Source organism: Phodopus roborovskii, unplaced genomic scaffold (genome assembly GCF_943737965.1).
Source record: "Phodopus roborovskii unplaced genomic scaffold, PHOROB, whole genome shotgun sequence".
Classification (NCBI taxonomy): domain Eukaryota; kingdom Metazoa; phylum Chordata; class Mammalia; order Rodentia; family Cricetidae; genus Phodopus; species Phodopus roborovskii.
In genome coordinates, this window is record NW_026126645.1 from 5,371,004 (window position 1) to 5,394,234 (window position 23,231).

At 48.5% G+C, this 23,231-nt stretch overlaps 2 protein-coding genes across 2 annotated transcripts in view; one reads left to right on the plus strand and one right to left on the minus strand.

Moving 5' to 3' along the window:
* The window catches only part of Mrto4 (MRT4 homolog, ribosome maturation factor), a 1,102,334-nt gene that overhangs the window by 111,729 nt on the left and 967,374 nt on the right, over positions 1-23,231 (minus strand). The gene's annotated exons all lie outside the window — the stretch shown is intronic.
* Ubr4 (ubiquitin protein ligase E3 component n-recognin 4) overlaps positions 1-23,231 on the plus strand; it is a 112,382-nt gene that overhangs the window by 76,614 nt on the left and 12,537 nt on the right. Inside the window, exons 74-100 of the mRNA XM_051173471.1 lie at positions 62-149; positions 399-592; positions 1,887-2,126; positions 2,224-2,362; positions 2,949-3,074; positions 3,177-3,305; positions 3,955-4,298; positions 6,095-6,185; positions 6,476-6,560; positions 6,716-6,843; positions 7,662-7,791; positions 7,874-8,031; positions 9,166-9,275; positions 9,718-9,859; positions 10,184-10,265; positions 10,549-10,722; positions 12,714-12,835; positions 13,521-13,718; positions 14,390-14,470; positions 15,268-15,355; positions 15,813-15,940; positions 16,644-16,751; positions 17,171-17,290; positions 17,900-18,090; positions 18,502-18,675; positions 19,011-19,110; positions 22,230-22,448. Of these exons, the coding sequence (XP_051029428.1) occupies positions 62-149; positions 399-592; positions 1,887-2,126; positions 2,224-2,362; positions 2,949-3,074; positions 3,177-3,305; positions 3,955-4,298; positions 6,095-6,185; positions 6,476-6,560; positions 6,716-6,843; positions 7,662-7,791; positions 7,874-8,031; positions 9,166-9,275; positions 9,718-9,859; positions 10,184-10,265; positions 10,549-10,722; positions 12,714-12,835; positions 13,521-13,718; positions 14,390-14,470; positions 15,268-15,355; positions 15,813-15,940; positions 16,644-16,751; positions 17,171-17,290; positions 17,900-18,090; positions 18,502-18,675; positions 19,011-19,110; positions 22,230-22,448 (3,889 nt within the window). The remainder of the gene's footprint in view (positions 1-61; positions 150-398; positions 593-1,886; positions 2,127-2,223; positions 2,363-2,948; positions 3,075-3,176; positions 3,306-3,954; positions 4,299-6,094; positions 6,186-6,475; positions 6,561-6,715; positions 6,844-7,661; positions 7,792-7,873; positions 8,032-9,165; positions 9,276-9,717; positions 9,860-10,183; positions 10,266-10,548; positions 10,723-12,713; positions 12,836-13,520; positions 13,719-14,389; positions 14,471-15,267; positions 15,356-15,812; positions 15,941-16,643; positions 16,752-17,170; positions 17,291-17,899; positions 18,091-18,501; positions 18,676-19,010; positions 19,111-22,229; positions 22,449-23,231) is intronic.

A 23,231-nucleotide genomic window follows, 5' to 3' on the forward strand; every position in this document is an offset into this window, starting at 1 on the left:
GGATGGCTTTGGCATGGTCCTGGAAGGCAGCTGCTGATGCTGAGACTGTTTTCTCCCCTAGCACCTTGTCTGGCTTAGTGGAGTTTGATGGCTATTACCTGGAGAGTGACCCCTGCCTAGTGTGTAACAATCCTGAGGTGCCGTTTTGTGTAAGTAATACTTCGAACAGGACAGTCTGGAAGTCTTCTTGCTCCGTGGTCTCCGTATTCAAAGGCTGGTTACTATCACCTAGGGATTCCTCTCAGCTTGCTGCCTGACACTGTGGATTCTTACACTTGCTACCTTGAGTAGAAACTTCATCTGTGGGTGGAGAGGGGGTTATGTTGATATGATCAACTTTGAAGAAGGTAGATGGTCTAATGCTCATTGTGTTGCGTTTTGTGTACTTTTATATTTAGTATATCAAGCTGTCGTCCATTAAAGTGGACACGCGGTACACCACCACCCAGCAAGTTGTAAAGCTCATTGGCAGTCACACCATCAGCAAGGTGACAGTGAAAATTGGAGACCTGAAGCGGACCAAGATGGTGCGGACTATCAACCTGTACTACAACAACCGAACTGTACAGGCCATTGTGGAGTTGAAAAACAAGTACGGGCTTTGCAAGTATCACCTGGTGCAATTGTGTCCCGCGGGCTGCAGAGCAGACATGTTCAGAGGCTCTGCCATCATCTCAGCCTTAACAGTGTTGACAGAGGGACATCAGTAAAGCCGCAGCTTCTGAGGCTGTTGACAGCAATGAGTTTTAAAGGCATTGAAAGTGGCTTCCTTAGGCAGCAATGAAAGTTCCTCAGAGCCTGCCCAGGATGGGGGCATTGAAAAGGAGGCCCCAGGTTCTCTTGCCTAACGGAAGAAAACCTTGTGCATTGGAACATAGTTGGTATTTTTGGGTAAAGTAGCCATGCATCTGTTCTCAAAGCAGGAAGTATTCCTCTGGAGCCTTCTCCACTACATGTCCTTCCATTTCTGCATGTGCCTGCCCCCTGTAAGCCAGCATCTTGAGCAGGCATTGTGTTGGCTCCCCAGGAACCAGGCACTTTGTTCAAATCTCAGTTATTACAGCTGAATAGAGGTAGATGTGACTGGTCTGTTAAGGCTCAAGTGCTGCTGTGCACACAAAAGGAGAAGGCAGCTCACAGTAACCAGTGACTCAGGTCATTGCCTAGAGTCTGCTCTTGGAGAAGTCGTTTGCCTTGGAAGGGCTGATGCCTGTGAGGGTAGGCTCTCCCCCAGAGAGTAAGCACAGCTGCTGGTAAAATGGTTTCAGGGCTGCCACTTTAATACTGGATAGACAATTGGTATGCTCTTCCCAGGGGAAGACTGTTTCTCTTGTTCTCAACATTGCTTAGTTGCCTGTAGTTCTGCCACAGTTGAGGCCTTGTGAGTGTTCTCCCATCCACATTAGCGTGTCTGTTGCTATTCAGGTAGTGTTTAGGCAGCCGTGTTAGTGTAGCTTCTCTGATGTGTCTAAGAGATACAGTCTCACAGCAAACTTCCCGTTCCTCTGGCTCTTAGGATCCTTCTAAAATGATCCCCAAGCCTTGGGTGCAGGGTGAATATTGCAGATGTATCATCAGTTGGGACTGGACTCCACAACTCTGCATTTTGCTCCATTGCTCATTTGTACTGGTCTCTGTTACAAAGAGAAGTCTCCTTGATGGTGGCACGAGGACTACACTTACCTGCCTACCCTGGAGAAGGGTCCGCCTTATACTTTTTCAGAGGAAACCATAAAGGAAATCCTTTTTCTTGGAGTAGCCACTTAATTGTTTTAGGGAAATATATATGTAGGGTGGCCTTTGTCACACTGTCAGTCTTTCATCACTGAGCATCAAATGGTAGTCTCTTCAGCCTCCTGCTCCATAGTTTCTGTTGTCTCTCCTAGGCCAGCACGCTGGCACAAAGCCAAGAAAGTTCAGCTGACACCTGGACAGACAGAAGTCAAGATTGACCTGCCTTTGCCCATTGTGGCCTCTAACCTGATGATCGAGTTTGCAGACTTTTATGAGAACTACCAGGCCTCCACAGAGACCCTTCAGTGTCCTCGATGCAGTGCCTCTGTTCCTGCCAACCCAGGCGTCTGTGGCAATTGTGGCGAGAATGTATACCAGTGTCACAAGTGCAGGTAACTTGTCCATGCACATCCAGGGCAAGCATGTACTTCATTCTCTTCTCTTGCTCACGTTTTTCTTGCCCCGAACCTCTGCACTTTGGTTCTTCAGGTCCATCAACTATGATGAAAAGGATCCCTTCCTCTGCAATGCCTGTGGCTTCTGTAAATACGCCCGCTTTGATTTCATGCTTTATGCCAAGCCTTGCTGCGCAGTGGATCCCATTGAAAATGAAGAAGATCGAAAGAAGGTAAGGTTGGCCTAGACCAGCCATGGCTTGGAGAGCTGGTATAGTGAACTAAGCCTCCAACTCACAGTTTACAAGCCTCAGAGAAAATGAGCAAATATGGGCCCAGCTTTTGGGTAGACCCCGCAGTTGGCAGAAGGCATGCTGGCCTTAAGCGTAGGAATGGAGAAGTGTTATTGGTACAGAATGAGTGTCTCAAGCAGCAGGTCAGTTCAGACTCAGAAGGACAGAACCTCAGCTGGCTCTGGTAGTAAAGGGCATTGGAAAGGGGGTGCCTGATCAGGGCAACAGTGGGGCATTTGGCTTTGGAGTCAGAAGGACAAAAATGCTCACAGAACTTGTGCTATTTTGTGTCTGTGTGACCTGCCATGAGTCACTTTTCAGCACTGAATTGTTCAAATCCCGTTCATTGCACATTGCTAGTAAGACTAACATGCCACCTCCTAGGGTTGTTGTAAAGAACAGATTGTGTGGAGCCATGTGCCTGTTCTGTGTAGAGGACATGTTCCAGCAGGTGGCTAGCATTTAGGGCACCGAGGGAAAATGAAGCTGAAGAGTCTTCCCTCACGTGCCTGTCTCTTCGGTCTAGGCCGTTTCCAACATCAACACACTTCTGGACAAAGCTGATCGTGTGTACCATCAGCTCATGGGGCATCGGCCACAGCTGGAGAACCTGCTCTGCAAAGTGAATGAAGCAGCTCCAGAAAAGCCACAGGTGGTCCCAGACCATAGGGCTTTTGGGTCAGGGGTGGAAGGCTGCCCTTGGTGAGGGCATCCCTAGGGCAGAAGCCTCACACTTGACCTCTTGGGATTGCAGGAAGACTCTGGAACGTCTGGGGGCATCAGCTCCACTTCAGCCAGTGTGAATCGCTACATCCTGCAGCTGGCTCAGGAGTACTGTGGAGACTGCAAGAACTCATTCGATGAGCTCTCCAAAATCATCCAGGTAGGGGGTGTGGGGTGTGTGGGGGCTTTATGCTGTCAGAGCAGCCCTCATCCTCAGCTAGGCTCCTGTTCTTAGTGTTGCCCTTGCCAGCCCAGCAGCCCACATTGGCTCACTCTCTAGGGTGATGGCCACTTGGCAGAGAGAGCTGTTTGCATTCAGAATCAGTGTAATGGTGGTGGGACATTAGTAGACAACACATCATTGTTTAGTAGAAGTTTTTTTAAAATGGCTGCTGAGATTCTGCTCCCTCTTTTTGGACACCATGTTGGCAGGCCTGGAAAGTTATGGCACTCCAGCTGCAGTTAGCCAAGGTGGGCCCTGTTTTCCATCCCAGAAGAGCAGCAGTTGCTGTGTCTCCCTAAGTTGATGATGGCCTTTGCTAAATGATTTGGCTTTCTAACCCTTTAAAAGACAGTGTTTGTGGTAATGAAGAGTTTGGGCCTGTGATCAGTCTGATTTCCAACTGTGCCCTTGACCTAAGCTCCAGTTTCCTCCTCTGTTGAATGAAGATGAAATAAATAAGTGTTAGGGTTAGTGAGGAGAATAAATTCTATTACATACATGTAAATTCAGAGCAAGCCAAATTTCCTCTTTCTCCATTTATTTACTTTGTCAATTTCTTTCTTTCTTCTTATCTTTCCATTCTTAGAAAGTTTTTGCTTCACGCAAAGAGCTGCTAGAATATGATCTACAGCAAAGGGAAGCAGCCACAAAGTCGTCCAGAACATCAGTGCAGCCCACGTTCACTGCCAGCCAGTACCGTGCTTTGTCTGTCTTAGGCTGTGGCCACACTTCCTCCACCAAATGCTATGGCTGTGCCTCAGCTGTCACGGAGCATTGCATCACATTACTGAGGGCTCTGGCCACCAATCCAGCTCTGAGGCACATCCTCGTCTCCCAGGGCCTCATCAGAGAGCTCTTTGATTACAACCTCCGAAGAGGGGCTGCAGCCATTCGTGAAGAGGTCCGCCAGCTCATGTGCCTCCTGACCAGGTCAGAACTTGGTCTATGACCCCAGGTGCTGGCAGTACCAATGCTAATACTAAGGAGATGCAGAGTTGAGCCAAGAAAGTGATAGGAATGGCTTTTCCCAGAGGAAGTGAGGGAAGATAGTAGGTGAGTGGATGTGGAGAGCACCACAGTCAGCACTTTGAGTGGTTTGCTAGGTTGTGCTTTGTTGGGTCAGGTGGTGTGTCCTGTGAGTGGTCTGTTGTGTCCTGTGGGAATTTCCTTGGTGGGAGAGGATAAGGGAGTAAAAGAACACTTGAACTCAAGAAAATTTCAGAAAAATCTCAAGGAAAGGAAGCAGAGGGGCCTACGGATGCGTGCTTAGACTCTAGTCAGAAAGAACTGGGCTTAAGATCTGGCAATGTGTACTGTGTGCCTTGGGGGGGAAAAAAAACTCATCTGAGAAATACCAGTAATAGTAAATACCCTAAAGATGGTGGTGACAGGTGAAAATTCAGTAATTAGGGTCTAGAGAGAGAAGAGGGCCCGTGGTAGAATTTGGTACCTAGCACCCACATTGGGTGGTTCACAGTTACTTATAACTCCAGTTGCAGAGGACCCAACATCCTGTTTGAGACTCTGCAGGAACTTGTACACATGTTGCAGAAACCCTCAGGAAGTCAAACATGCATGCATATAATTAAAAACAAAATACTTTCATTTGTTTCATTCTTCCAGTTATTTATTTATTTGAGTTTTTTGGAACACGGTTTCTCTGTAGCTCTGGAACCCACCCTGGAACTCACTCTGTAGACCAGGCTGTCCTCTAACTCACAGAGATCTACCTGCCTCTGCCTCTTGAGTGCTGGAATTAAAGGCATGTGCCACCACTACCCAGCCCATAATACTTCTTAAAGTTGAGTAAATAACAGCCCACATTGTCATACTTTTTTAGTAGACCTGTTACTATGTGGCATAAATTCTAGAACATCTTAGGTGCTGAATACCTTTTACATGCTTTGCTGTTTACTACAGTTTAACATGTACTAAACATGGCAGGCACTGCTAAGCCCTGTGGACATGCAGTGGTTTACATTCTAGACGTGGACTATTGTAGTAAATAATGACAGCTGCAGTGGGAAATAAGGTTACTCAGCTAGAACAAGGCTGGCGGTCCCATGTATAGGATGGCTTCTCTGAGAGATGGTACATGAGAACAGGCCTTCTAGAAGCAAGGCTGTGTGTGAAGAAGCAACTATTAGAGAGGTTGAGACAGGTGCCAGGATGCTGAGAGTAACAGAGGCACCAGGATACAGGTAATGTAAAGAGAAAGGAGTATTAGCATTTGGAAGCAGCAGATCCTGTAGGGCCTGAGTAGTACCATTTGAGGTTTGGATTTTCAGATGTGCAGTATATTTTGTTGTTGCCAGTAACAGTAGAGATGTTACTAAGGATGAACATAGTTGGGAAGTGGGGTGCTGTGTAGGAAGTGACGTGGGGCTTACACTGAGTGTGGACTTGGATTTTGGAGATGGACACCAGTAGCTCCTAGGGCCCTGCCACCTGCAGTGTGGCCCTCCATTCTGGTGCATCCTTCTTATTATCACTGTCCCTAGGGAAAGGGGCGGTGTTAATCCCCTCCCATCATAGACCCAGTAAAGTCAAAGACCCGTAGTCTTGCTCCTGGGAAGAAGCTAGAAAAGTGAGGGCCAGGTAGCCCTTGCCATCCATGTGTTCATTTCCTCCGGGCCTCTAGGTGTGAAGAGAGGTACGACCGCTAGGTGTGAAGAGGGCACAGCACACTAACTGTGACTGAAAAGACTCTTACTTCCCTTCCTCAGGGACAACCCAGAGGCCACCCAGCAAATGAACGACCTGATCATTGGCAAAGTCTCCACAGCCCTGAAAGGCCACTGGGCCAATCCTGACCTGGTGAGCAGAGCACTTGTCCTTTCTGACCTCTCCTTCATGGTCCACCTGTGTCCCTGGTCTCTTTTCCAGGCTGGTGTTGGAGACTGAGGTGGGAGGGAGTGGCTTGTCTACAGAGTTCATGTCCCCCAGCTAGACCCTATAGCACAGGGTCTGTGATGTCTCCTTGTCTTGGTGGGCTACCCATGACTAGAGATGTAAGTAGGAGTCCTACTAACATCAGAGTTTAAACCTTGCCCTGGTCCCCGGTCTATTAGGACCCCCTGACTCCTCTCATTCTGTTGTCCTTCCAGGCAAGCAGCCTTCAGTATGAGATGCTGCTGCTGACAGATTCCATCTCCAAGGAGGACAGCTGTTGGGAACTCCGCTTACGCTGTGGTGAGCTTGGGTGCCATCTGGGTGGCCACTTTGCAGAAAATAGAAAGATGCAGTCCTGGTACCCGGGCAAGAGGTGGGAGGGAGGGAGCTGACACTCGGCAGCCTTGCTGAGGCAAGTGACCTTGTGTATTGATTGTGATCCTGCTCATCATCAGCACTCAGCCTTTTCCTCATGGCCGTGAACATCAAAACACCAGTGGTTGTTGAGAATATTACCCTCATGTGCCTGCGGATCTTACAGAAACTGATTAAGCCACCTGCACCAACCAGCAAGAAGAATAAGGTGCTGTGCCATCGGGCATGGGGGGAGCAGTGAGGCTGGGGGGGGGGGGAGATAACAGCTTCTCAGCACTGTACCCTGCCTCCTCCAGGTCACCTCTCTGAGCTGATCACCAGGCTGTCTTTGCTTTAGTTCAGCAGAGGTGGGTTGGGACTTTAGAGAAGTGTAGTGTAATATAGACATAGCAATATAAAAGCCTAGAGCAGAGCAAGGCCTTTGAAAAACTGAAACAGATAGGCTGTGACTTCCACACTATGTCATGTCCTTTCCTACATCTGCATCTTTGCACATGCCTTATGAACACAGGTGGAAATCCATGGCCCTAAAACAGACTCGGGGTTAAATCCCAGCTCTCCTGTTTACTGACATCAGGACTGGGCAATCTAGTATTGTTCTTCCATTTCCTTATCTCTAAGATGTAAAGCAGTGACCACCTTGTAATGTTATTAAAAATAATAATAATAAATGATATAATGAACTCTTTGAATCTAAGGATGGTTTGGCTTAATTTGTGTCTCAGATCTAGGAGCTAGTCTGGTGTCCAGTGTGCAATAGCTGCTCAGTAAGTCTTCACTAAGTGGAGAGTAAAACTCCAACTTTGATTATCTAGTAACTGTAGCCACGTGTGTGTGGCTGTGGAAGTCCGTGACCTCTGCGCAGCATTGAGATGGTGCTCCTCATGTGGGCGCAGATAGGTTTACCAAGAGCCCATCCTGGGGCAGTAGAGCTGCATGTTGCTCCTGGAATGTCAGTGTCATTCCTAGCTGGGGCCCACGTGTGCTGGTGACCTCTTACTTACTCTGTTCTGTTCCTTCATCCAGGATGTCCCTGTTGAGGCCCTCACCACGGTGAAGCCATACTGCAATGAGATCCATGCCCAGGCACAGCTGTGGCTCAAGAGAGATCCCAAGGCATCTTACGAAGCCTGGAAGAAGTGTCTGCCTATCCGAGGTGTGTCTTTTGTCTCCGACCGCTCGACAGCCACTGCTTCCTCTGCGTTCTGCTTACTCCTGCCTGCCACCTTTCATTGCAGGGATCGATGGCAACGGGAAGTCCCCCAGCAAGTCAGAGCTCCACCGTCTCTACCTGACCGAGAAGTACGTGTGGAGGTGGAAACAGTTCCTGAGCCGGCGGGGGAAGAGGACCACCCCTCTTGACCTCAAGCTGGGTCACAACAACTGGCTGCGGCAGGTGAGCACCCTGCATCTGCCGTTTTCTGCTCTCCTGTCTCTGCTCGCTCTCAATGTAGTGTTGTTCACTTCCTATCAGACAGAAGTTGTTGAGTACATCCACCAATAGGGCCAGGCCAAAGCAGCTGTCCTCTGCTGTTTGTGCTCACTGATATTCTACCCCATTCCCCAGCGCCTGCATTCATCCCCTTTGCTGCCTTGTGATATTGAGGGCCACTGCCCTTTCCCTCCTTCTAGCTAAGTTTGAAAGAATTAACTTCATAGCCAGGCCTTTGATTGCAGTACCCAGGAGGCAGAGGCAGGTGGGTCTGAAGAGTGTACAGAGCAGGTTGCAGGCCAGTCAAGGCTACATGTGAAACCTTGTCTCAAACCACCCCACCCTTCCTCTCAAAAAAATCTCCTCTGTTGTCTGTTGCTAAGCAAGAGCTGTTCAGCTGACAGGTATCCCCAAGAGAGAACTCTCAAGGGCCTACCAACGAGATTACTTATTTAATGTGCCCACCCTTGTTTACATTCAGTACTGTTCTAGTTAGTTTCCTTCTGTTGTTGTGATAGAACACTGACCAGAGCAACTTGAGAAGGAATAGATTTATTTGGGTTGTACATCCAGGTCACAATCCCTTAATGACAAAAGTCAGGGCAGAAATTCAGGGCAGGAACTTGAAGCAGGAAGAACACTGCTTGCTGGCTCGCTTGCTTGCTTACAAGGTCACCCTTGGCTACCTTTCTTATATATATGTATATAACCCAGGAGCACCTGCTGTGGGGCGGTGCCACCCATAGCGTGCTGTGCCCTCTTGTGTCAGTTACCAATCAAGACAGTCCCCTCACAGGCGTGCTCCTAGACCAGCCTGATAGTCAGTTGCTCAATTGAGGCTCTTTTGAGGGGATTCTGGCCTTTGTCAAGTTGACAGTTAATGCTCACTAGGGACAGATGTGTTCTGGAGAAGTTTCTGTGAAGCAGGGAAACTCTATAGCAGCCTTTCTCAGTCTGCAGCCACTGGGTACTGGGTTAACCTGTGGTGTGGACCCTTTACTATGCCCAGAGAGATTGCCAGGAGTCAGCTCATGCTCTGGGCTTAGAAAAACAGGGTGGCCTCTGAGCCAGCCCCATTTCCTTTCCTGTGTCTGGCAGGTACTCTTTACTCCAGCAACACAGGCAGCACGGCAGGCAGCATGTACCATCGTGGAAGCCCTTGCTACTGTCCCCAGCCGCAAGCAGCAAGTCCTTGACCTCCTCACCAGGTACCATGAGGGCTGAGTGGGGACAGTGGCTAGCATAGTTGAAAGCTTTATTCTCGTTTTCTGGTGAATACACAGGTTAGGATTGGGAGGTACCCCTAAGTGGTATAAAACAACCTTGGTCCCTACTACAGAAAGCAGACAGAGCTTTAGGTATATTGGTGATAAAACAGCAGTGGGTGTTTGTTGAGAGCCTCTGAGCACAAACATTGTCACTCATTGTCCTCTGCATTCCTCAGGCAGTGAGCACAGAGACACAGTGTTCCCAGTGTCTTGGCAGCCATCCCCTGAAGTGTTGTGAATCCTTTTAGCAAGGAAAGTGTGAGGTTTCTCAGATGACCTCCTGAGGAGAAGGGGGGGGGTGTGGCTGAGCAGTAGATACAGAGGAAGGAGCTACTGGGCTCTTGGGATGTTAGTCTTTAAGGGTGCCCTGTCTTTGGTGCAGTTACCTGGATGAACTGAGTGTAGCTGGGGAGTGTGCTGCAGAGTACCTGGCTCTCTACCAGAAGCTCATCGCCTCATGTCACTGGAAAGTCTACCTGGCTGCTCGGGGAGTCCTGCCCTATGTGGGCAACCTCATCACCAAGGTGACCTGTCCCTCCCCCAGTACTTCCTCTACTTTGAAAGGAGCTTTTGTTGGGTTCTTGTTTTCTGAGAAGCATTTGTTTGTTGAAAATAATTATTTTCCAGACTTTACTGTAGCTAGGATGGCCGTGACAATCTGTGGGGGCATTTCAGCTATTCCAGGATTAAACAGTTTCTTGGCATTATCTCAGCCATCTTTGGCTTCTTGGAAAGGCATTTTTTGAGGATTAGAATGAACACGTGACTTTTGAACACCTTTGGTTGGTGCTACATCATGGGGTGGCAGGAGAGGTGGCCCCCATCACTGTGCTTGTCATCCCCTTTAGGAAATTGCCCGCTTGCTGGCCCTGGAGGAGGCTACCTTGAGCACAGACCTGCAGCAGGGCTATGCCCTCAAGAGTCTCACAGGTAAGAGAGACACCTGGTTCTTCCTTCCCTTGGGTGTCTTGAGTATGCTTTAGGCCTGAGCCTCTGCTCCTGGGTGCCAGTTGCTTCCTCTGGGACTTTCTCCTCATAGATGGACCTGTATTTCCGAGCCCTTCGCTGCTGGCCGTTTGGCTCAGTGAGCATCTGCTCTGTGCCTTGTGCAACGATTGTCCTTGCTTTTTAATCTTCTTTCTTTGGATGGCACAGGCCTTCTGTGTTCTCTTCCAGAGATCTTATCTTACAGCATGATTTCCCTGTCCCGCAGGCCTTCTCTCCTCCTTTGTAGAGGTGGAGTCCATCAAGAGGCATTTTAAAAGCCGCCTGGTGGGCACTGTGCTGAATGGGTACCTATGCTTGCGGAAGCTAGTGCTGCAGAGGACCAAGCTTATCGACGAGACCCAAGACATGCTGTTGGAGATGCTGGAGGACATGACCACAGGTAACCCTGCCTGACAGCTGGAGCTGGTGAGGTGCACATGTGCCTTGTCTCTGATTACCACGGTACCACTGGAAGGGTAACAAATCTCACATTTGGGGAGAGAAGCCCATCTCAAGAGCACTGTGGTTCTCAGTGTTAACAGCCCTAGAGCTCGGCTTGCATATAGTTTTCCTGGGTTAAGCTCATAGGGAAAGAAGGAGTTGGAGGTCTCAGGCTGGTGTCTTTAGTTACCTGGAATGTTCTCATTCTGTATGTCAGCAACCTTGCTGTGTTCTCGCAACCTTTTCCTTGTGTGGCTACATCCTGTCTCTCTTCTGCACTGTTTGTCCTATATTACTCTACTGTTGAGTTCTTAGAGCTCAAGATTTGGGGGTTGAGACAGGGTTTTTCTGTGTAGCCCTAGGTGGCCTCAAACTCACTCTGTAGATCAGGCTGGCCCCAAACTCACTGAGGCTTTCAGAGTGCTGGGATTAAAGGCATGCACCACCACCACCTGACTGAGGCTTCCCGTTTTTTTAACTTTTCTCATAATCTTGAAGCCTATGAAGCATATTTGTACCTGATCACTCTATAAGTTTAAAGTTCCTCATGGCCTGTTTTTACTGCTTGCCTTTCTGCTTCCTAGATGGTGTTCTCAAACTGGTATTTTATGACTTGGGTGGTGATTTCCTGTTTCTGGAGTTTATTGTAGAAATTCTTTACAGGAAGGATGACACCTGCCTATTATCCAGCACTTGGGAGGTTGAGGCAGGAAGATTGACTTGGGCTTCATGACAATACCCCACCTCATAAAACTAAGAGGGGTCAGGCAGTGGTGGTGTACAGCTTTAGTCCCAGCACTTGGGAAGCAGAGGCAGTTGGATCTCTGAGTTTGAGGCCAACCTGGTATGCAAAGCGAGTTTCGGGTCAGTCCAGGGCTACACAGAGAAACCCTGTCTTGAAAAAAACAAAATAAAAAACCCAGTAAGAGAGGAGCCTGAGCATGCTGAGTGCTTGAAAGGATCTGAGTTTGCTTTCAGCACTGCTCACAACCACCTGTGACTCCACTGCCCAGGATCTAGCATCCTCTTCTGGCCTCTGAAGGTACCTGTACTTCAAATGCATGCACATAGAGACCCACAGACCCACACACACAGACATTAGTGAAAATCAATAAAAGCAAAGGAAAGGGGTGTTCTTTAGGCTCTATGCAAGCTGGTCTTCTCTAGGTGGGTCTGTGGCTGCTGTCTCTGTAAGAACCCCTGGGCTATCTGTGGCATGCCTTCATTCAGCTTTCTCAGACTTTGTGGTAGTGTGAAGTTTGGGTTCCATACATGTAGGAGGGTGTGCCTTGTTAGCTTTCATATTTGTCCCCCCTACTCATTGCCATTATTATTCTAAAGAACAGTTTGCTTTTATTTGTGTGGGTGGAGAAAAGAGAAAGCGGTTTCTAGTTGATCTTCACGTGAGAGCTTGACAGTGCTGCTAAGGGACCACGTGTGAGGTGGAGGAGGGGGAGTGTGTGTGCAGGGACTAACTGCTCTCTCCCCATCTCAGCTGAGCCAGGACTCTGTGTCTAGCACTCGGATCCTGGCAGTCCATGGAAACTAAAGCTTAAGACCCTGACTACTGTAATTGCTTCTCTGTGGGCTTTGGTTCTTCACTGGTCAGCAGTTCACTAACAATTTGAAGTTGTTTTCAAGTGTTGGGTGTGGGGAGTTCAACTAGCGAACCTCATCTGCCTGCCTACCCAAGAGGAAAGTCCTTTGGTGCTTTTGAGAGCCTGTTTTGGGGAAGGGATGCTAGATCAAATAAGGTATGGTCTTTCTACTTAAGGGAGATTGTGCTCCCAGAGAGCTAACCGTGACATAGGATCTCTCAATAGGAACTACTGATGTTACCATGTAGAGCACTGGAAACCTACCTGGCAGTGATGGTGTTTCACTGTCTCAATTCAGTTCCTGTGGCTGAAGCTTTTTCTTAACTCACTTGGCCACTTTGCTTTCTGGCAGGTACAGAGTCTGAAACCAAGGCCTTCATGGCTGTGTGCATTGAGACAGCCAAGCGCTACAATCTGGATGACTACCGGACTCCTGTGTTCATCTTTGAGAGGCTGTGCAGCATCATCTACCCTGTAAGCAGTATGCTTGTTGTTTCCTACAACCCACAGGTTTCAGCAGCAGCGACTCCCAAATTGTGGACTATTTAGTATCATTATCACCAGGTCCACTGTCAAAAAGTAGAAGTGGCTTCCTAATTTCCCTCCTCTAATGAGAGGAGAGCTTGTAGTCTTCCTACCTAAAGGCCAAGCGGCCCATTGCAGGTGTGGTAGCAGTTCCGATGTAGAGTTGGGAGTATTGCCACCTCTTCTCCTCCTCTTATGCGCCTTGGGGTATGCATGATTGCCACATGTGTGTCTTTCCTATGGTCTGGTCCAGCAACCTTTCTAATTGTTGAAGGAAATACCATTATCCTCAGTTACTGATGAAAGACCACTGGGGTTGGGTTGCCTGAGTGTGTCACAGAGGGAAACTCCTCTCCACTCATAGTCTCCAGTGACTCTTGCCTGGCCTCACACTGGTCTGCCTCTCACCAGACAGCACATTGCTCCTTGTCTCCTTGTTCCATTAAAATGTCTCTCCTTGTTAAGCTGTGAGAAGCGTGTCGTGTTTAGAATGGTCTCAGGAACTCTCAGGGTATCTGTCCCTTAACATGTTTACTGTGGAAGGGTGTGCTGCACTTGTTTCCTTCCCGGTGCCCACAGAACAGGTCAGACTTTTGTGCTGTCCCTTCTGATACATCCCTTTTCTGTCCTTTAGGAAGAGAATGAAGTTACCGAGTTCTTCGTGACCCTGGAGAAGGATCCCCAGCAAGAGGACTTTCTACAGGGCAGGATGCCTGGAAACCCCTATAGCAGCAATGAGCCAGGCATTGGGCCTCTTATGAGGGACATAAAGAACAAGATTTGCCAGGACTGTGACCTGGTGGCTCTTCTGGAGGATGACAGTGGAATGGAGGTGAGAGGTTCTGCTGGTCACTCAGCAGCAGCATGGGCTGGGTGGCAGCTGGGTGTTTCTTGTGAGTCACTGGTTAACCAGGTAGTGAGTTAGTCTGTAAAGTGAGACTAATGATCCCATCTCCTGCTGGTAAGCTTCATGACCCATGGAGGGCTCTGTCTAGTTTCTGGCGTGAAACAGGAGACAGCATGATGGTTGTTGCTAGGAGTGATGGTAGGCTTTTGTTACTGGTGCTTCTGGCAGTTTTCTAGAGGGTCCAGGTTAATGGAGCCCCAGCAATCCTGGCGTTTCACTCTAGTACTTGGGTCATATCCCCTATTAACACCCTGAGCCCTGCATTTTTAGCAGATGACTTCTCAAATCGGGTGTTACCATCTGTGTGACTAAAAGCCAAGGTGGTTTTTCTAGTGCTGACCCTGAAATGGGCTCAAGGTCAGGCTCAAGGTCAAAGGTCTTCAGTCAGGTCAAAGTTGGAATCCATGATGGGTTAAGGGTCTTTGTGCACAAAATGCTGGGTGTTGTGCACACACATACATTTTTCCCTAGAATGTAAGTGTTGACAGAGCCCTGTGATGAGTGACAAGTGTAGCCCATGAGCCCTTACCTAGGCACCTTCAACCTGGATGTGGAGTTGCATACAGTTACTTGTAATCACCTTCTCTACTTTTCAGCTCTTAGTGAACAATAAAATTATCAGTTTGGACCTTCCTGTGGCTGAAGTTTACAAGAAGGTCTGGTGTACCACAAATGAGGTATGTTCTTGCTTTCTCTTCATGAGCTGTGGGCAGGCCACCTTTTCTGCCTTAAGAACTGACCGAGTAGAACTGCTGTCAATCATGGCTGGAACACTGTAGTTTTACTTACTTTCTGGGTGTGAAGAAAATCCATCATCTTGACAGCTTGGGAGGCATTTAGCTGATGCAGGTCAGATAGCTTCAAGAAGGCATGAGTGGCCTTGCACCTTTACATCTCACCTGAACTGAGGCTGGACCTGTAGGGTCCCCAGCATGGTACCTGGCACAGGTAGACTGTCTCAGCAGCTCTTTCCTGACCATTCCAGGCTCTGGGTGTCAGTTTGGTGATTGGAATGAAACCTCCCTATTGTGTAATACTTTAAGACCTGGTTCCTGAAACTTGAACCAGTGTATATTTGGTTCAGATACGCTTGTTTGTCCTGATCCTTTGGGTCGTGGGCCCCAGTGGGTAGAGAGAGCTCCTCCTGACATGGGTACAGGCTTAGAATTGGGCCTCCACTTCTAGCCTAGGCAAGCAGGCTGTCCAACCTGAGTTGGACAGTGTGTCTAATGAGCACAGGACTCAGCGTGGAGTAAAACACCTGGGGACTAGTTATCGGAGTGCTTACCTAGCATTTTAATGACAACTAGGATTGAGTCTGCAGTGCTTCACAATGCCAGGCCTGCAGCAGGCACTGAGCAAAATGAGAAATGGAGGGTTATGTCACCAAGGCGTTAAGCAAGTCCAAGGGTGAAGGCTTACCTTTTTCTCTGGGCCTGTTTTTAAGTCTGCCTATCCAAATTACTCTGCTTAGGGAGAGCCCATGAGGATTGTTTATCGAATGCGGGGGTTACTGGGTGATGCCACTGAGGAGTTCATCGAGTCCCTGGACTCCACCACAGGTATGGCTCTCTCCACATATGGCGCTGCATACTGGACTTCCGGCCAGAATGGCCGTGTCCCAGAGAACAGTAGCCTGTGCTCTACATCACAATTATAGGGGAGAAAGACAGGTATCCATGACCTGATTTGAATTTGATGAACACATCTAAGCTGTTAAGTGAAAGATAAAGTTAGCAGACTTGAGTTCAGATTTCTTTCTGCCTTAGCGCTCTGTTCCATTGAAAAGTTGAAAAAGTATTTGCTTGTACTTTGTTGTAATAGCAGAAAATGTTAATTGACTTAAGCATTGAGCAAGGCTTCTATGGTAGTGAGAAGATATAGGTCACAGTAATGACCTTTATTCCAGATCCAGAAAGAAAGGGCCATGTACTCAGCCCAGGGAAGGACTGTGCATTTTGATCCTCTCTCTTACTTCTATTTTCAGTTTCTCATCTCTTCATTTCCCTTTTCTCCCAGATGAAGAAGAAGATGAGGAAGAAGTATACAAGATGGCTAGTGTGATGGCCCAGTGTGGGGGTCTGGAATGCATGCTTAACAGACTGGCAGGAATCAAAGATTTTAAGCAGGGGCGCCACCTTCTAACAGTGAGTTGTGGCCTGAATGTTGGGAATCACCCTCTACACAAAGCTGTAGTCATTAAGCCACGTGACACTAGAGGGCAGTGTGGTACAGCAGAGACCAGTGCAAGCCAGTGCAGGACCTGACATTTCCCCAAACCATTGAGGTCTAAGCCTCCCACTGCTTTCCTCCTGGCCTACTCCACCTAAAAACCAGGGTAGTTGCAGTCTTCTTCACTATCTCTTCAGGTATCAGAAAAACGGGTAACTATTTCCCCTAATAACTGCTCTTGTGTCATAGGCTTTTGTCTGGAGGGTCATCTGTCTCACTAGTCAGAGTAATCAGTAGTACCACAGAGATTTCATTAGTATCTTTACCTTCTGGGGTATATGAGGACAAATACTCTTGTGTCATTTAAATGGCCTACCTGGTTCTTGGCCTCCATAGGCTACATGTGTTGGGGTTTTCTGTCTGCCACTAGAGTCTTGCTTGATTGGTGCTGGATTTCCCCAGAATGGTGGACACCACCTAATCTATCAAGAAACATGGTCACTGCCGACATGTAGGGTATAGAGGGAACTCTGGGTATGAGAGCCTTACCATGCCATTTAATGGTCACCCACCCCATTGCACTTCAGGAGGAGTACCTGCTGACTGAGATGTTCTCTTTGACACATTTTACACACGGGGGGTCTCACTTTCTGGGTCTGAGTTGGTTCCTCTTCACAGGTGCTGCTGAAGCTGTTCAGTTACTGCGTGAAGGTGAAAGTCAACCGGCAGCAGCTGGTCAAGCTGGAGATGAATACCCTAAATGTCATGCTGGGGACTTTAAACTTGGTAAGAGTGTGGGCCACAGATGATGAAGATGCGGGTTTGGGGTCCTAAGTGAGAGATCTCAGCTCTAGGCCTGGTCCTTCAGCCCACTTCCCCTGATGACTCACACTCATGCTGCTCTCCATGGCACCTCAGAGCTTCCCATCCCTTTGCTGAGTGCAGATTTGAGACCAGGAGCAGACATCTGTGGAATAGACCCAGCACTTCAAGAAAGTAGTGCCTCTCTGTCCTCAGGGCACCCAAGAATGAGGCCCAGGGCATCACATTTCTGCTCGCTCTCTGTCTTAGGCATGCATGCGCGCGCATATGCACATACACACATGCACGCATGTACTGGACTTTAAGACCATGGAAGGCAGCAGAGGTCACCGATAATGAGTGGCTGTGGTTATGTCTGAGGGTCACTGGGTCTCCTCCTTCAGGCTCTGGTAGCTGAACAAGAGAGCAAGGACAGCGGTGGAGCAGCCGTGGCTGAGCAGGTGCTGAGCATCATGGAGATCATTCTAGATGAGTCCAATGCAGAGCCCCTGAGTGAGGACAAGGTGAGTGGGGGCCTGGTCCCACTGCACATAGACACTGGGAACAGCAGTGGGCTTATCTGGAGCTAGCTGAGCTCACTCATGTAAGCAATGACCAGGCTCTCTACTCAGGGTGATGTCATTGTGCTGAGCCTTTGCATTCAGGGGAAACAAAACTGCCAAGGATGTTCTTTTAGTCTGAAGGTGCTCATTAATGAAACCCAGGCATAACCTGGATGAATAGGTAGTGCCGTAGTCCAACCCTTCACTTGACAGTTGAGAGGTGACGTGTAACTGCAGTCAGGTCTAGGGGTTGACATCAACCCATGCTGCATTCTCTCCTCTCTGCATCTGGACTTCCTGCCTTCTGGCATTCGTGATTGGGCTAAGCCTGTGCCCCCAGGAATGTCTAGCAGTCTCTATTCTCCCTGGGAGCAGGATGCTGCATTGGTGTAGTTTGGCCACCTGAGAGCCATCACAGCAGCTTGGAGGCTCATCAGTGGAAATCCAGGCAGCTTATTATTCCCCAACAAGTACTTAGGAACAGTTCTGTCTGGCGAGAGTGGCTGACTTTGGAGGTCAGTTCTTGGCTACAACCCCCATCCTGATTTCCATCCTCTTCTGTTGTTGCAGGGCAACCTCCTCCTCACAGGTGACAAAGATCAGCTGGTGATGCTCCTGGACCAGATCAACAGCACCTTTGTTCGATCCAACCCCAGTGTACTCCAGGGCCTGCTGAGAATCATCCCATACCTGTCCTTTGGAGAGGTGGAGAAGATGCAGATCCTGGTGGAGCGGTTCAAGCCGTACTGCAGCTTCGATAAGTATGGGCCTGGAGTTTGATACAGCAAGCCTGAGGGGAGTTCCCCAGAAATCCCAAGACAGCTTTGTGAGGCTGAGTGAGAGTCATCTGGGTTTTTGTTGAGTCTTTTGTGTCTGTGATCCGAAATTTTAGGGATTTTTGTCTAATGGAGTGGCAGTCACCAAACCACATAGTAAAGCAGTATGGGAAATGTATGAGAGTTGGGGAAAGGCCTGACAAGGTGTGAGGGGCTGCGTTTGCAAGATGGGAAAGAACAATGCAAGCTTAGGCACAGGGGTAGGCAAGGGAAGAGTGGCAGGGTCCTGGTCTGAGGTCTCCTTTCCCTGTAGGAATTTAGACTAGATCCTCTAGGTTGTTACCCAAGAGGTGACATGAGCTCTGCCTTCATGCTGGAACCTTATATGCTCTCTAGGTATGATGAAGACCACAGTGGGGATGACAAAGTCTTCCTGGATTGTTTCTGCAAAATTGCTGCTGGTATCAAGAACAACAGCAATGGGCATCAGTTGAAGGATCTTATCTTGCAGAAGGGAATCACCCAGAATGCTCTAGACTACATGAAAAAGCATATCCCCAGTGCCAAGAAGTAAGGCACTCTCCCTGGGGCTTTGTGCACCTTCCTCATACAAGGCCGTTTTTTCTCAACATCTTAGGTGGTACTTCCTGTGTGCCCCGTGCCCCCCCACACACACTCCCTCCCCCTTTCAGGGACCTGTCCGGCAGACACTCAGCCACTGTAGTAGAGTCCTACGGCTTTTCTGCCTCTGTTCAAGTGCTCATCTTTATCTGGCTTCTCAGCTGGGTTTGGCTGTAGTGACCCCTCATAACATTCTTAAAAAGAGGCTGTTTGAACAAGCCAGAGTCAGCAGCAGATTTTCAGCACTGCTTCCTGGCTGCTCATGTGCCCTTGTTGTTTTGCAGTTTGGATGCTGACATCTGGAAAAAGTTTTTGTCTCGCCCTGCTCTGCCATTTATTTTGAGGCTTCTTCGGGGATTGGCCATGCAGCACCCTGCCACCCAGGTGAGTGACTGGCATGTCTGTGACCCTCACTCTTCAGACAGAACAGGTAACAGGAGGAAGTCATCAACAATCTGTGTACAACAATCTGTGTATAACCCATAGTGTGGCTTACCCTGTTGCATGAGGCTTCTAGGGTAGGAACCCTCGGCTCCTCGAGCTCTCTGTATGCAGTGTGAGTTCCACGGTCTTGAGCAGGGCATGCTGCAGTTGGATTGAGAGTTCTGGCTGACAGTTGAGATTGCTGGCCAGCTCAGTCACTTGGATATTTGAAATACCATTACCAATGTTTTCTGCTCTGTCTCAGGCAGCTGACAACTTTGCAGCCCACTCCTGATCTCTCAGCACTGTTGGTAACCACTCACATACAGATCCTTGCCCATCACACATGGATGACATGGGTTGCAAGTTCTCTTTGCACCCTGTTTCAGATAGCTATAGATTCCTGAGCAGTAATTCATTGGAGAAAGGTCTAGCTGAACTTTAGCTATATTAAAGCCAACAGTGACCTTGGTACTGAGTCCCTCTTCCTCTGTGCCCCTCCCATAGACCCCTGCTGAGCTCTCCATTTCTGTAATGGACCCATGGGATATGTAACCTTAGGGATTGGCTTTTTCTGAAGATTCTTCTAGGTCATTGCACATGTTTTGTGTCCTTTCTATTGCTGAGCAGTGTCCTACCATAGGGATACAGCTCACTCTGTAACTGTCCACCTATGAAAAGGCAACTAGGTGTTTCCCATTTGGGGCATTACTTACCAAGCTGCTGTGAAACTCAGGGGCAGTTATTATTTTCTGGGGCAAATGCCCAAAAGTAGCTAATGGGGTGGGTAGTAGCTGGTGGGTAGTTGCTGATGGGGTAATATCTACATGTTTAGTTTATAGGAAGCTGCCAGACCAGCCATGTGATTCAGCACTTACCATGCCAGCCTGACCTTCTGAGTTACATTCCAGAATCCATACAATAGTAGAGGGAGAGAACTGGCTCAGATAGTTTTCCTCTGCCCTCTACACACATGCCTGCACTCACATTTGACATAACACACACACCGATTATAAAAAGAAGCTGCTAGACTCTCCTGGAGTAGCAGACCCGCTTTACATTTCTGGCAGCAGTGCATGTGTGGCCCAGTCCTCTTGTCTTTGCTGCACTTGCTATTTTTACCCCAGCCACTCTGCTGAGTGCCGTGGTGCCTGGCTGTGGTTTTGCCTTGCATTTCCCTGATGCTCCATGATGCTACACTGCCTTTCCTGTGCTTCATCTGTGTGTTTTGCATGAAATGGCTCTTGCGTCTCACCATTTTCTAGGTGGATGCTATAAGGTTTAATGCTGAGTTTTGAGAATCCAAAGAGTTAATTATTTTGTTTTTATAATGTTCTGCATTTGAATATAGTTCTGCATTCATACTTGGCAACCTGTTCTGATCACTCACCTCAAAAGTGAAGTGTAGTGACTCATACAGTGAAAGTCTTACTAGAACTTACTAGTTCTAGCTAGATTTCGTCTCAATCCAGTAGATATCCACAGTTGATATGCCTTCACAATAAGAGTTTGCACACATTGTTTCCACTCCCTGTAATAGCTGTATTTTGCATAGATACCAAGGAACAACTATAATTTGGCCAAAGGCAAAATGTGATGGCTCTTCGCACGTCTTACTGTGCAGCCCGAGCTGGCCTCAAAGTCCCAGAAGTTCTCCTTCCCTCGCTCCCATTACAGGTGTGCACCACCATGTTCAGCTTAGGAGTATGGATCTCCCTCTAAGCGCAGTGCCATGCATGCTGTGAAAGTTAGAAAGATGATAAATGTGTGCTGGGCTTTTGTCATGATCCAGGAATGAATGGCCTAGTGGTGGCTTGAGCTACTTAGTGAATGGGCTCAGCAAAGACCTGGCAGGGGTTTAACTGTGTGATTTGGAGAAAGAGTTTGGTAACTTTAGAACTCTACCCAGCCCTTTGGTTCAGTGATGAAGGGAATGGTTGTTTCATCAGGAAATGGATGAGGTTGAGGATAGAGAGAATAGAGATGGTAAACAGGCTGCCCTTCCTGTTCATGTGTAAGTTTCGTGTGGACAAGGTCTTGTGATTTCCCTACTCCTACTTCACACATGTCTGTCGCATACTCTGAACGCACATGCATGTTCAGAGTAAACACTTAGGGTGCTGGGTTTGGGGTGCGGGTGGCTGTGGAAAAGTTTGCTAGGTCTTAAACATGGGCTCACTCAGCATTTAGGAACGAACACAAGGCATGAGATAACATGCAGTTTTGCTGAGGTGTGGGTTTGCAGTGTTCCTGTAGTGAGGGTGGATTTACGAGTTAGTGAGTGATCTGAGACAAACAGCTCAAGCTTCCACCTCTCAAATTGGCTCTTGTTGTTTTTGGGTTTTCATCAACATGTATAGTAAATCCCACCACTAACTTAGATGGTGAGGCTTTCAGTGAGACCGCCCAGTGTGCTCACCTGGAGGTCTTTCTCCACTGCATCTACCTCAGCTCCCGTCACGTGGTGCCACAGAGCCCCGAAGCCAGCTTTGCCAAGCACAGGGTTGATAGCTGTTTAATTTTTTGTCATCTCCACTCCCACGTGCTGGAATTTTGCCTCTAGTATCTTGTACACTGGGAGGACAGCAACCAGTTTGCTGGCTGCAGACACGCATATACAGAACTTAGGGTGTTCCTGTGAACGTAGAGCTTCTGCCCCGGGTGCTCCCACTGTTTTCAGCAGAAGCAGCTCCGGCTTCCCCTTCACAGGCACAGTGCTTCACATGCGGTCTCACTTTCCACCCTGCTACTGCCTTGACACTGTCACCATTTATTTTATATGTGAGAATTTTGGAGCTAGCTAATGACTAGAGTAACTATTTAGCGGTCACTGGCAAAGCCAAACCTACCAGTTGCATCTTTTACAGTGGAGAATCTCAGGCTCTGACCTCTATGAAGCCAGTGTCACAAGCTTGTACACTTGGGCTGGTTGTGGAGTATTGACTGGGCTTGGATGACAGGCTCCCTCCATAACTGGACAAGTTGTGCATGCTGGCAGATGGTCAATGGCTGTGACTGAGCCTTGGTAGAAGGCTCCCTCTGTTCCTAGATACACAAATCCCACTGGTTCTCTTTGTCAGGTTCTGATTGGAACAGACTCTATCACAAACCTGCATAAATTAGAGCAGGTATCCAGTGATGAGGGCATTGGTACCCTGGCTGAGAACCTGTTGGAGGCCCTTCGAGAACACCCTGATGTGAACAAGAAGATTGATGCAGCCCGCAGGGAGACCCGAGCAGAGAAGAAGCGCATGGCCATGGCCATGAGGCAGAAGGCTCTGGGCACTCTGGGCATGACGGTAAAGCCTCCTTGCTAAGCCTCTATCCACTGTGGACAAGGCGCCCCACAGGCAGACTAATGTGCTTCCCAGCAGTACTGAGCATGATGGTGTGAGGGCTGCACAGGGGAAGAGGCAGATGTAGCCATGCTGGGCACTTCTACCTGTGACCACTGCCATTCCACACTCAGGGACTCTGATTAAAGTGGAGATACTAATTACTGTATATCCAGAATTTGCTCCATGCCAGACACTGCAAGTACCTCGTATATAAGATATATTTAGACCCTCAAGTGGTCCTGTGGCTTGATATCATTATACCCATTGCCAGATAAACAAACAGTGAAGCACATTGGCTAAGCTGCTAAGTGTAGACAGGACTTTGAACAGGGTATAAGCAACACAACGGACTCTCTTGTCCTACTTTGGAGGAAATGGTGGCCCTGGAAGAGCCTTGTCTTAACAAGCAAACTCGTGTGTCAGCAGTTTGACACTTGCTGGAAACAGTAAATGATCAGAACACAGCAGCCCTTGGCAACTGAGATGTAAAAAGTAGGGCTGGCACAGACCAGAGGGGCTTTTTGATAACAAGTGGCAACATGGCAACATGCCAGCTCTCCACTGCTTGGTGTCCTCTGCTTTGATGGCTCCTGAACAAATCCTGAGGCTCCCCCTCAACAGAAGGCAGTGGAGACAGCAGGTGTATAGCTTAGTGGTAGAGTGCTTGCCACTAGAGCCGAGGCTGACAAGGCCCTAGTTCCACCCCCCCTTAGCACAGCAGAAGGGCTGTCCTCTCCACACAGT